Source organism: Dromiciops gliroides, chromosome 1, assembly GCF_019393635.1.
Source record: "Dromiciops gliroides isolate mDroGli1 chromosome 1, mDroGli1.pri, whole genome shotgun sequence".
Taxonomy (NCBI): domain Eukaryota; kingdom Metazoa; phylum Chordata; class Mammalia; order Microbiotheria; family Microbiotheriidae; genus Dromiciops; species Dromiciops gliroides.
The window spans coordinates 763,342,414-763,355,667 of NC_057861.1; the positions used below are offsets into that span (position 1 = coordinate 763,342,414).

The following is a 13,254-nucleotide window of genomic DNA, read 5'->3' on the forward strand; positions in this document are numbered from 1 at the left end:
CACCCAAATGAAGTTCAGAACAGACTTAGTGCCATGGTCACTGGGTATCTCCCAGCCCATCTAAGGGGGTCTGCAGGAAGCTTCCGACTCTGACTCGGAAGGTCAGAGAAGGGGTTCAGTCCGGAGCCCACTCTGGGAGGGAGAGCATGTCAGGGCATGGGTGCGAGGGCCGCAGCGTGTGGCCACACCAGGCCCTTGGCTCTCAGTGCTCGAGGAGAGGGAGTGAGCGCCATCCCATGCCCATGGGAAGGGGGGTCGTTAGGGGGAATGGGGGAGAGTGTGGCCAGACTCCCCCACGCTCCCACACACGCCCTCTCACACTGAGCCCCGCTCTGCCCAGAAAAAGCCAGCACGCAGGCGATACGAGCTGTACGGCAGCGGCATGTACTCGGACGATGACGCCAACAGCGACGCCTCCAGCGCCTGCTCCGAGCGCTCCTACAGCTCCAGGAATGGCAGCATCCCCACCTACATGCGGCAGACGGAGGACGTGGCCGAGGTGCTGAACCGCTGCGCCAGCTCCAACTGGTCCGAGAGGAAGGAAGGCCTGCTGGGCCTTCAGAGCCTGCTCAAGAGCCAGCGCACACTGAGGTAAGGGGCCAGGGACCGTCCCCCGGAGGCAGGGCACGGAGGGAGCCTCGGTCTTCTCCTCCGTGAAGTGGGAATGATGTCTGTGGGACCCAGAAGCTTGGAGAAGCCTCAGATCGTGAGGGCCTTAGGGCTTCCTCATTAGGAGCACCACCCGCACCAGGGCACTTGGAGGCCAGTCTGGCTTTGGGCCTACACCTTCTCCACCTCCCCCAGCCACGGCTACGGGGGCCCAGCCGGCCCTCCGCCCAGAAGCCTCCCCCGGAGGCCAGCGTGTCTCAGCTGTGGGTCCCAGGGCAGTCAGCAAGGGGGGCTGGAGAAGCCCCTGGGCCCGGGACAGATGGCTGTCTGCAGAGTCTGGGGTCCCCGTCTGATGCCTTCCTTAGTCGTCACCTGTGCTCCCCAAAGCTCTGTCCTAGGCACCCAACCCAGAGACAGAAACAGAGAGAGAGAGAGAGAGAGAGTGAGTCTTGATTTGGCTCTGGCCCTGACCCCTCCTTCCTCTGTCAGTCTCTGTGTCTCTCTGTCTGCTCTGTTTCAATCTATCTCTCCTCTCTCTACCCTCCCCGCCTTCTCTCCCTCCTCTCTGTATCTCTCTCTGTCTCTATCTCTGCCTCTGCCTCTCTCTGTCTCTCCTATCTCTCTGTCTCTCCCTCCTCTCTGTATCTCTCTGTGTATCTCTCTGTCTCTGCCTCTGTCTCTCCCTCTCCCCAGCCCACCTCAATCTCTCTCTCTCTCGCTCCCTGTCTCCCTCCTCTCTGTATCTCTGTGTGTCTCTCTGTCTCTGCCTTCCTCTCTCTGTCTCTATCTCTCTGTCTCTGCCTCTGTCTCTCCCTCTCCCCAACCCACCTCAACCTCTCTTTCTCCCTCCCTCCTCTCTTTCTCTCTCATTCTCACTCTCACTCCTCATCCCACCCTTCTTCCCTCTCCTGCTTCACACTCCAGTCCTGGGCCAGGCATGTCATAGAGCTGGTAAGATAGCGCCTGGTGAACCTGAGGGGTGGGGGTGCTGACCTGACGTTGTGCCTCACATTGGCCCCTGACGAGCAGTGAGAAGACACCTCCCTCCTCTGCCCCTTTGTCAAACGGGGCCGCTGGTGCCCTTGCACCCATGGGCGTGGGGCGCATCCTGCTGACCTTCAAGGAATGTGTCCTGGGAGGAGGTGGGTAGAGGCAGCCGTGGCAGAAAGAGAACTTGATGCTGACCAGAGATGAGCAGCCCCTGCCTGCCAGTGCCCTGGGGCATCGGTGCCTGCCCCCTCTTCCTTCCTGCAGAGGCCCAGCACCTACCCCCCCACCCCCACCCCAAGCTGCTTTCAGGTCCCTCCCTAGTGGGGCACAGAGGAGGTCACATCCCCATCCTTCTCAATTTAATTAACCACCACTCCACCCACACACACTGCCAGCTCTCGCCTCCCTGGGTCCTCCCAGCCACCCCCATTCGCAGCTGGGGAAACTGAGGCTGGCTGTGGTGAAGGGACTTGCCCAGGGCCCCACGTCTAGGAAGGAAGGACCTGAGACAGGACTGAACCTCGCTGACTGTGTGTGTGTGCTGGGGCCCCCGGGGCCCTGGGCCTTCTCCGGGCCTTTGTGCTGTGTACAGACTGTAGCTCCCCAGTCTGGTGCGGACTCTGATGGCAGCAACTGGCTTTCGTCTCGTAGAAAAGCCAAGTCAGCAGGCCAGTGCAGACAGCCCCCAACGCCGCCCTTTGGGTGCTGGCTAGTCCTGGGTGCACAATCAGGGCAGCAAGAGAAAAAGGCGCAGGCAGGGTCAGCAAGGGGTCCTTGCTGTGTGGCCTGGCCCTGGCATCCAGGCCAGCGTGCTGCTCAGGCCGCAGCCCCCCACTGCCTGCTCCCAAGTGTCTCTAAGACCGCTCCTCTTCTGCCCTGCATGCGAATTGTGCGCGTGTCACTCACACACACTCACACACACCCCCCTTGTTGGGTCCCATGCAGCGTGTTGGTCAGTGAACTATGGCTCAGCTTCACTTCTGAAGGCAGGGTTCAAATATTTTCTTGGAATTCTAGCTGACTATTCGTTCACCGCTTTGTCATTTTGCTAGTCGTGTCGAGCTGAAAAGATTGTGTGAGATTTTCACCAGGATGTTTGCCGACCCTCACAGCAAGGTAAGCCCAGTGCCACAGCCCCTTGCCTCCTTAGCTTGTCAACATGGGCTGGTGCAGCCCCTGACACAGCTGCCCATATGGGGGAGCGGGCCAGTGCCACCCCAGCCCTTCTCTGGAAGCCAAGTCTGTCTGTGTGTCTGTCTCCTGAACAAAGCCCGTGTGAGTCCACCATCAGCCTTGTGACTTGCACAGCCAGGGTAGAAATCTGTTCTGCCCACTGGGACCTTGGGAGTGTCCCCCAGGCTGTGGGCGGGGAGGCCCCCAGGGGAGCCCTAGGATTTCACTGGCCTCTCTTTGGCACCCCTATCCATTGTCTGTTTTACTCACCATTTCTACTTGTTATTTATCTCTGTGTGTAAATGTACTGGGATGTTTGTCCGGTACGCCGTCACTTAGAAAGGACTTGGGATGGCACAGTGCCTGCTCTCGGCTCTCTTACCAGTCAGCGGCACACACACAGTTTCTTCTTCTAAAGTCCTTTGAAGGCTCGGTCCCCCGAATGGGACTTCCAGAGGTACGCACCATTGTGCAAGAAGCGAGAACGCCTTCCGCGTCGAAGGTGGAAAAAGGACCCTTGCTTGTCCGAGCTCATTCTCTGCACTTGGGTCTTGCTGACCTGGCCCCCCCCCCCCCCCCCCCCCCCCGGCAGCCTTCTGTCTTCTGCTATGAGTCACGCAGAACAATGCAGGTACTTGATGAACCAGAGAGGCTGAAATGCAGGATTTTTAAAAACCAGGACCAAAAGTTGGTTTTCAAAGGGCAGTTTGCCTGATCTGAGTCCCTGACCACGCTGTGGTCAGTTTGGACCGTACACGTGTCCTACAGCCCACCCCGCCAAGGTGCTGCTGACCTGCTCTGTTGGGGGAGGGCTTGTCTCTCCCTCCCTCGCTTGGTCCTGTACAGTCTTGTCTTCACCAGGAGCACCCAGAGAGGGGCCTCTTCTTAGAAGGATTCCAAGAACAGTCGTGGTGACTGACCGTCCTCAAGCACCCTGGCCCCTGGTCAGGCGCTTGGCACAGATGGGGTCCTCTGAGCCCCGCGGCAGCCCTGGGGGTGGGCGCTGTTCTTATCCCCATGTGACAGATGAGGGAGCTGAGGCACAGAAGGGAGGTGCCTGGTTGTTTTCGGGGCTGTGCCCCGTGTTCCCCAGCTAGCCAGTGCCCGAGGGGAGATTCAGACATCCCACCCCAGGCACCTGAGATGTAGAGAGCTGGGCTCAGAGAGAGGGGCTGCCAGCCAGACGTGTCTCGCTCTCTGTGTTATAGACGTGGCGAGGGATTCTTTAGGCATCTGTGCTGTGTGATCGTGTCATCCAGGATGGCGATCGTAGCTCACTTTCAGGCCCTCTGCCAAGTACTTTACAGTTATTAGCTCATTTGATTCTCACTGCGACCTTGGGAAGGTACTGTTACTGTATCAACGAAGTGACTTGTCCAAGATCAGGTGTCTGTGGCAGGATTTGAACTCAGGTCTTCCTGTTTTCAAGCCCAGAGCTCCATCCCGTGGACCAGTTGTCTACCCCAGTAGACACAATACAATATGCAATATTCAATATATATATATCACATATATACACATACGTTTGTGTGTCTATAGTCTACTCCCTGGCCTTTGGCCACTCTGCCAGCCAGCTCCATTTCTATTCCTTACTGTGGTGAAGCAGTGGTGAACACAGGGCCCTCCAGCCCTGACGGAGGGAGACCTTCGGAGCAGCCCTGGCCTCCCAGCAACCAGGCCGCCCAGGGCCATGGAGCCGTGGGCTCTCCATCCCCACAGCAGGTGCCTGGGGTTTCACAGCAGCTCAGCTTTGCCAAGGACAGTTGGAGGTCTGGGTGAGGTGGAGGACAGATGCCTGCTTGTCTCTAGCTCCTCTGGGAAGTGCTCTACCCCATCTACTCATGTTCAGGTGACCAAAAGGCCTCGATGCTGGATCTCACAAGGGGCCGTGGCCACCACGTCATGGCCGTAGGAATGGCCTGGCTTAGTGACAGCCTGGGGTGTGCCTCACAGCTAGGCTGACTCAAAACTAGCCTGAACCAGATGAAAATGTCTCTGGGAAATGCTGAACAAAATAAAGAGAAGTCGTGTAGGACAGTGACGATGTTCACTTGGGATGCTCTGGGCTACTTAGCAATTCATTTTAAACCAGAAACTGGTCCCAGTTATTTTGTCCGATGGACTCCAGAGTCGGGGTCAGCCTCACAGGGGAGGGTCACCCCTCTGACACCCCTTGGTCCTGAGGCCCTCTGGCAGTCCGTCAGTCTGCGGAAGCCCTGGGGCTTCCAAATGCCTCAAGTAGAAGGATGGATGGGAAGGCAGGTCTCTGGCTTCCTCCCTGGCCCTCGGAGAGCCAGAGGCAGAGCTGGGCAGAGAGCTACCCCAGCCATATGCAGAGGCCCTCCGGCCTCTGGTCCTGCCGCTGGTGCCTGGGACTCTTCTCCCATCCATTGGTGGCTCCTGGCAGGAAAGAGGGTCAGGCTCACGCTGAACTTGTGGAGAATCCATTTGCCATCTTTTATTTTCTCTTTGTTTTCTTCCGTACAGGGACTTTGCATTGATGGCAACTAATGTGTGTGTTTTTCTTTTTTTCCTTTTCTTTTTGCATGCTGTCTCCTGTGTCGGAACTCTCGGTAGAGAGTAAGTTGGTTCAATATTTGTTGGAAAGCTAACTTTGCTGCATGACGATGACATTAACCCTTCTTCTCTCTTCCTTTTTCTCTCCCAAAGATTCATGCAGTGTCAGACCTGTTGCAGTTCATGCAACTCTCTGTACGATTATGCAAGCCCTGTGGCTCTGCTTGCAGATGTGCTTTTCTCATCTACTAATTAACTGACGTAATTGGGTTATGTTCTTCTGTCTTCAATGGGATGATGACTGGCACACCTAAGACCCTCTCCTTGACTGGGTGGCTTTCAGGGGTAGGACCTTTCCCTCCATCAGCAAGCACAGGGAGCACTTCAGACCCCAACTGGGCTCCTTGGCGTCACTGAACTCACGTGGGCCACAGTGGGGGAGGGGGGATGTACCGCCTGGCTCTGGGGCGTGCTCCCTTCTGCTTCTTAATCCTAAGAGGGGACCCTACGGCTGCTGCTGCCGGCATTCCTAAAGAAATGAATGTACAGACTCCGGTCGGAAGTAGGCAGCACGCTCTCTTGTCTAGACAAAGAATTTCCAGTTTTATCTCAGGAAATAAAATGTCCCAGCTTCCTCAGCCAATTATTTTTGCTGCTTTCCTCTTTGTGAATGGGCCAGAAACAGCAGTGAAGATGTAGGGTGGATGGAAGAGGTCCAGAGGGAAAACTCAGCCCTTTAGATCTGCTCTTCGAGTCGGGCATCTCTTATGTTGGCAGCATGTGTGTGTAGAGCAGCTGGGCCCCATCCCCATCTGGAGTCTAGACTCCACTAGCATTCCCCTTGGGGTATCAGACAGGCCCAGGTCTAAAGGCAAAAAGGCCTCGAAACCTCTGCTAGGCAGCAGCCAGTCTCACAGAGGGGAGACCCAAGGCCTCTTAGGTGGCAGGAATCTCTGTTGCCTGAATGGCCACTGGATCAATCAAGGAGACCGGTCTGAGGTGACACATCCGACCAGTTGCAGATGACCTCAGTGGATGAGAGCATTGGGGTCCACAGAGGCCCTGACAGGCATGCCATCCTCCTGAGAGCAGCCCGGTCAGTGACGCGGGACTGAGGGATTTCTACAAAACAAAATGAAATGAAACAAAGAAGAGATTATGCTTTAAAATGAAGTCACTGCAACCCCGCTCAGAGAGGCTACTGCCCAGATCGGTGCTGAAGCTAAGAGGAAGGAGTCAAGTTAGGGAATGGAGTCCTGCACTTAGATGAATGCCATCCATTTCAGAAGTGCAAGACGGGGAAGCATGATGAGAGCCTTTGAGAAAGGCCTGGGCTTTGAGCAGCCCTGGAGCATATCTGAACTCAGGCCTTCAGAGCTCTGTGCATGTCCTGGCATCCACAGCAAAGGCCATTTTCAGAGGACGGCTCTTGGAAGCGCCTGCTTTTGTTATCCCTAGCCCTAAACTGTAGGACAAAGAGGGGTGTTCAGAAGACAACTAGGGGCTCCTTTCAAGAAGTTTGGGTGAAACATTCCATCAGAGAGAGGGCCCTTGGGGACTTCGGTGGCAGTGGGGTTGGGGGGGACCCGCTAGGTTCCTTCAGATTGTCTGTGTCTGCAGGCATCTCCTGGAAGGGGTCGTCTCCAAGAGCAGCGTGGGCTTACTCAGGCCGGTTTCAGGTGCACCACCCCAGTAGGTTTTTTGGCACTAGGGGAGAAATCGGGTGGTTTGTGCATCTCCTGTGTAATTAAAGTCCATCCCTGACATGCCCACACCACAAGTGTAGTCTGTGATCAATCAATAAAAATCCATCGCATCTGTCTTCCACACAGTCTCTACTGAGGTTATTTTGCTTAAGCCTCATTCAAAGCGAGGACTGTCCTTAAAATGAACTAGTCTGTGCTCTGGTGTGTGCCAAAGAGGAGAGGGCACTGGAGCTGACTTCTCTGTTTTCACTGTAGGGTCTTCCGCACTCACCTTTTTATTCTTTAAGAGCAGCAGTCTTATTACAGCGGGCGTTTTGATGAGCCGCGTGTGTAGCGGCTGCAGCGCCCTTTTCCGTAAGCATGATCTGCTCAGACCTAGAGGTAGCCCTAATGTGAGGGCCCTCTGTTGTTTTTGTCACATTTCAGGAACTGAAAGTAACTGTAGTAGTTTATCTTGAGTATTATCGTTTCTATCTGATTTCTTTCTTACCCTAGAGATTGTGTAAGCATGCCTTTGGAATGGTTGTCAAAAGTGACTTGAATGTCCACCAAAAATACGACATTGGCCTGTCTTCCCTCTTGTTATTGTCAAACGCTGCCCAGTTTTGACTTAAGAATGAGTTAGGACTACTTAAATGTAAGCAGTTGTCAGATGTCCAGTGTCCTCCACCCCCCCCCCCCCAAAGCTGAATGTGCTTGAAACGTGCTTGTCATAAAGTCCTCAGTCACCTGCTGGTCAGCTGCCTCTGATGGCAGGTAGGCTGCTGTCATTGCTAGGAGGACTGTAGATGAGTCCCATCTCTGCATGTGCGGTCGCTGGAGTCCAGTGGCTCACTCAGCCAGCTTGGACTGCGTCCACACAGGTCTGAAGGCCTGTCCTTAATAGGAAATGCCCAGAAGGCTTAGCGCTGGAGGGAGTGCGGCCTGGGGGCCTCAGGTGTGTCAGCCATCATGGCGAGGCTTCCTTTCTCGAGGGATGCTGCATGGAGTAGAAGCTAATTGTCAATTTTCTGCCGCAGTCGGGCCGTGTGTGAGGAGCCCGCTGAAAAGCAAGACAGATTCCTTTCCTGCTTGGCTGCCAACCACTGCCTTGTCTGCCTCTGATTCCTTTGTCTTCCTGCCCCCGAGGGACAGTGTGTCCTCGCCCCCGCTCGTCTCTTTGCTCATCTCCCCATCTCTGCTCTGTAGGTCTTCAGCATGTTCCTGGAGACGCTGGTGGACTTCCTGCAAGTCCACAAGGACGACCTTCAGGATTGGCTCTTCGTGCTGCTGACTCAGCTGCTGAAGAAGATGGGCGCTGACTTGCTTGGGTCCGTCCAGGCCAAAGTTCAGAAAGCCCTGGATATCACCAGGTAATGTCCTCCAGGGATGACCGGCTGTGAAGGGGGTCCTTCTAGTGGTGCACTTTTCTGAGTTAATTTCACATCATTCAGACGAGTTCCGTTTGCTCATCTGGACAGTGCCCATACTTCTGGTAACGTGCCCTCTGACGTCAGATTAGCTTATGGGGAGTTGAGCTAAAATGGGGTGTCTGGAAGAAGCCCAGGTCTGGGCTCAGGGCCCGAGGTTCCAGAGTGAGGCTCTCAGAGAGCGCTTTGAAACCCAGGTCAGTGCCAAGATGAGACCAGGAGAAGGAAGTCCAGCACTAGGCACGCTCACCTCGGGTGATACCTTTGTGTGCCTCCTCCTGAGTGAGGTACCGGGGATGCAGTGTCTACACAGACAAGTTGTACAAGATCAGCGAAGGGCAGAGAATGCCGCGGTGGCCGAGCCCAGGGGGCAGCCAGCTCACCAGCTTCACTCGGAGGCAGAGGGTGGGAAGAGGGGTGAAAGGACATGGGCCAGGGGGAGGAGGAGGAAGGGGATAGGTGCGGGACCAGCCAAGGTGGCCATTGTTACCCTTGTGTTGTAGGGCATGGTGAGGAAGAGGAGACTTCCTTTAGGGTTAGGGCTCCATGCAGCAGTCCCAGGTAGGGGGGCAAAGGGCACATGGATCCCTTGGCCAGGCTGAGCAGCTGCTTGGGCCCAGTGGGAAAGGAAAGGAAAAAAATGAAGTGTTGAGGGGACCCCAAGGTCAGCACTACGAAGGGAGGACGTGAGCCCCAGGCATCAGTGGGAATAGGCACAGCGGGCCAGAAGAGGGCTTTTAACCAAAGGAGCAGGTCCATTCTCCCCAGGGGGCGAGACCACCAGCACCCAGAGAGGTGGATGCGGCCCAGAGACAGTCATGGGGGAGAAGGAGATCAGCTGAGACGGCGGAGGCAGTGTGTCCCTTGTGTAGAGAAAACAGCCGTTAGGGCAAGGGCTGGGTGGGCCTGCTGATGTTTGGGTCAGGGGCAAGGATGGGGGAATGTCTGGTCAGTCTGGAAAGAAGGACTACAGCCCCATAGGGAAATCCTCTAAATGCCGAGTGTTTTCCCAGAGATCCCCAGCATGGGAGCCACACACACTTCTTGAACAGGGCGACAAGGCTCTTGGCACACTCCGTTTGTCAGCTCAGTTGAGGAGAACTTGGAAAAGGGAAGGACAAGAAGTCAGGAGATCCAGTGAGGGGACTATGGGAACAATCCAGATGAAGCCTCATGGGACCTTGGGAGCAGAGGGCAGGTGGCAGTCATAGACGGGATAAGAAGGGAAAGAGCATAGGAGACCCCTGCGGGTGACCCCCGACGGTGCTCGCCAACAAGTGAACCTCCGCAGAACATGTGCGGATCACCTTCTTGTGGGAGATGCCACCAATGCCCTGCTCAGTCTAGAGCAGCCAGCCCTCGGACTGCATGTGCCAGGTCTTCTTATTCCAACATAGGAATGCAGCATCAGTTCTGAGGAGTAGGCAGCAAGAACAAGAAGCGCCCGCAGTGGGGGGATCAGCAAAGGCCTGGGCTGACAGCAATCTAATAATGAATGCCAAAGAGTTAGCCAGCAGGGACAGCCCGCTCACCTCGAGTGGGCTGGATGTGGGGCTCCTCTCCTCAGGATGCTGGGGGCTGCTCAGAGATATTCAGCACCGCTCACAGAGCTCTTAGCCTAATCATCCGAGCCTGTTGCCAGACCACTCCCTATTTCAGTGGTCGCTCAGTGCCTGCACTTAGCTGCAAGCAGGCAAAGAGCCGGTGCCAAGGCTGACTAGGAAGGGAAGAGGACCCTCGGCTGCTTTTAGAAGTTTATTTTGTTTCCAGTGAGTTTAAGCTTCTTCCCTTTTAACACTTGACATTTTTCTGATCCAAGATCAAAAGTCATAATCTCTGGAGAATCGAATTGTGGCAGGTGTGTGGGAAGAGGTTGCCATACATGACTGGTGGCACTTTGTATTGGAAGGTGCAGCATGGATGGTAACCCCCCCCCCCAGAGGTGGGCAGCAAGAAAAGGAAGACTGGAGGGTGGCCGTGTGGTTTAGGAGGCCTCGTGGGGAAGATTTCTGACAGGACAGGGCAGGCATCCAAGAGAAATACAGAACTGTGGTTCAGAGGGACCTCGGCAACCTCTGGTGTGGCCTGTGCCCCCAAAGATGCCCACCAGTGATCACCCACCCAGCCTCTGCTTGAAGACTTCCAACAAAGAGGAGCCGGCCCCTCTCAGGAAGCCCATGCCACTCTGGGACAGAGTGCCATCAAACCCTGGCGTGCACTTTTCCTGGTCAGCCTTGTACCTTCCAAGTGACTTGTATCTAAGGCCATTCACTAGCCTGGTTGTCTTCCTCTAAATGCACCTGCCTAAAGGCTGGCGCTGAGGATGCGGTGTAATTGTTCGGTATCGTCTGATCCGGACAGAGCCCAGGAGGGCTCTCCGTGCCTCCTTCCTGGGCTGCTTCCTCCCTTTCTTAAGTCAACCCCGGATCCCATCAGCTCCTGGAAGGCTGCGTCGCCATATTGACTCATGGTGGCCTCTGGGTCTTTGACCATCCACGCATTGTGCCAGAACCTTTTTTTTGTTTTTTCTTTTTTAAATCCAAGGCATGAGAATTATCCCAGTCCGAGTCCATCTTCTTAGCTCCAGCCTTGTGTTGTAGCTAGCTCATCAGCTCTTTGGAGTCTGACTCTGTCATCCAGTGTAGGAGCGACTCTTCCTAGATTTGTATCAATTGGAAGCTGGATGAGCACGTCCGCTCCGTCTTGAGCCAGGTTATTGAGAACGGCGTAAACAGATTCCTGGAGAATCTTCCCTCAGAGGCCTCCCGCCAGCCCAGTGTTGACCTATTTACAACCACCATTTCAATCTCCATTCAGCTTATTCCAGATGCCTCTCGTCATGCTTCCATGTCTTCAGAGCATTCTGACGTCCAGCTAAGCGGTATCTATGCCATCGGCCTGTTTTAACCGGCTGAGCCGTGATTAAGCCGACTCTGTATACCTTGTTTCCTTCCTTTTCTCTGTGGCTCACTAACCCTTCGGAAGCTCACCACAGAATCTGAGTTAATCTCGCTGTTCTCCCGTGCGCAGACTCCCTTTGCCAATGGCCGTATCGGCCCTTCTTCAGTGATGTTGCAGAGATGCCAGCGTTCATCCCTGCTGTTGTTCTGTCCTTTCCAGGGCAGCTGATTTTCCCTCCCTTGTTGCTGATCTTGCCCATCGAGCCCGGTCCCAAGCAGGCTCCTTTCCTAAGGAGGAATGGCTCAGGTTTTCCTCCTCTCTGAAGTCATTTCCCTCTTCATGATTTCACTCATGAGAGTTTCCCATCCTTTCTGGCCACACCACCTCTAGAATTCTATAGCATGTCATCGATCCTTCCTCTGAAGCCTCGGAAATCTGCTCCCCCAGAGTCTCGGGCTCACATCAGGTGGTGACAGCCTTCGTCTTGTCTTACACAAGCTCTAGGAAGGAGCAGCCACTCTGCTTCCTCCTACCCCCTGCCAGGTGCCTGTCATTTTTACTTCCTGTTGGTGAGAGTCAGACCCAGAATAGTTTCTATTTGTTGGCTCCTCTTACCTTTTAAAGAATTAAACCATCCTTACGTCAAGGTAAGAAGTTACTCCTGCTCTGCCCTCCTTTCCTACCAGACTTGGGGGCTGTTCCTCCCTCCGCTGACCATCACACAAACACCCTCTCCCGTGGTTCCCCCTCATCCCACCGATAAGCTGTGCCCATTCATAGGGATCTTCCTGGGGATGCCTCTGAGGTCATTGGATTCCTTTCAGTAGCTCTTCCAGAAGGCATGGGTGAGCTGCAGTCAGCGCCATTAAAGATATGGGGAAGATCGAAGCACTTGGGGAGAGTCCCCTCTTCCTCTTGCCTGGCCCTCACGGCCGGCCTTGTTGAGAGGGAGATGCTGCGCTCAGCCTTCTGCAGTCATCCTGGGGCAGTCCTGACCAGACCGAAGTCACTGAGTGAGCATCGGCACGTGTGTTGGCCAGGTTGGGGCAGCCTTGGGACACTCTTCCTGAGGGCCGCCTGCGTTCCTCATTAGATGGAGGACAGATGTTGGAGCTGACCCACAGTTACCTCCTTGGGCTGGGGGCGGGTTATGAGCCCCCTGACGTGGGACGGGGGTCTCCCAGACGCGCTGTTTCTTCACACCTTGGTGTCCAGGAGGAAGCCGAGTCAGCCGCCTCCCCCCCCCCCTCAGAGGGCTCCCCACAGGGCGTGAGCTTTCTGATCAGACCTGGATCATCAGCTTGGGGCCAACAGTCCGCTGTGCCGCTGTTAAGGAAGGTCCGGCATCGCCATGGCTGGGCCTGCCAGTGCGCCCAGCTTGGTGCTGGTGGTCTCACTTGATGCCCTTTTCTTCCAGAGAGTCTTTTCCCAATGACCTTCAGTTCAACATTCTAATGAGATTCACTGTGGATCAGACCCAGACGCCAAGCTTAAAGGTAAGAGCCTAGCGTGACGCATTCTCCATAAAGAGATTATCTGTCCACTTGCAAGACAAAAAGATGTTTCAATTGGTGGATTTTGTTTTTATAAACTTTCAGGCAGTCCAGCCCACCCTGCGGGACCAGCTGCGCTCCTCCCCTGGGAGCTCCAAGGTTTTTGTCTGCATCGCTGCCGCCCCCTCCCCCCCCCCCCCCGTCCCCCTCCCCCACCCTGAGAAAGGCTGCTTTGCCTGCTCACTAACTGGCAAAGGACTTTTGAGCATGCGATGTCCGCCACTCCTCACGTAGGGTGACGCTTCACTGATTGGGTGTCTGCTGTGCCGCCCCCACCTCCAGGAGCAGGAAGGGTTTTCTGTGCAGTTGTTCCTAGTGGACCAAATTCAAAGGAGAGCCACTGCTCCCCTCCCCCCACCCCCCATGTGCCCCAGGGGTCACAGACCAGGATGCTGG

At 55.3% G+C, this 13,254-nt stretch overlaps 1 protein-coding gene across 1 annotated transcript in view; it reads left to right on the forward strand.

The window, feature by feature from the left end:
* The window catches only part of CLASP2 (cytoplasmic linker associated protein 2), a 126,017-nt gene that overhangs the window by 92,063 nt on the left and 20,700 nt on the right, over nt 1-13,254 (forward strand). The window contains 4 exon segments of the mRNA XM_043962913.1: nt 341-591; nt 2,652-2,715; nt 8,184-8,347; nt 12,723-12,801. Coding sequence (XP_043818848.1) covers nt 341-591; nt 2,652-2,715; nt 8,184-8,347; nt 12,723-12,801 — 558 coding nt within the window.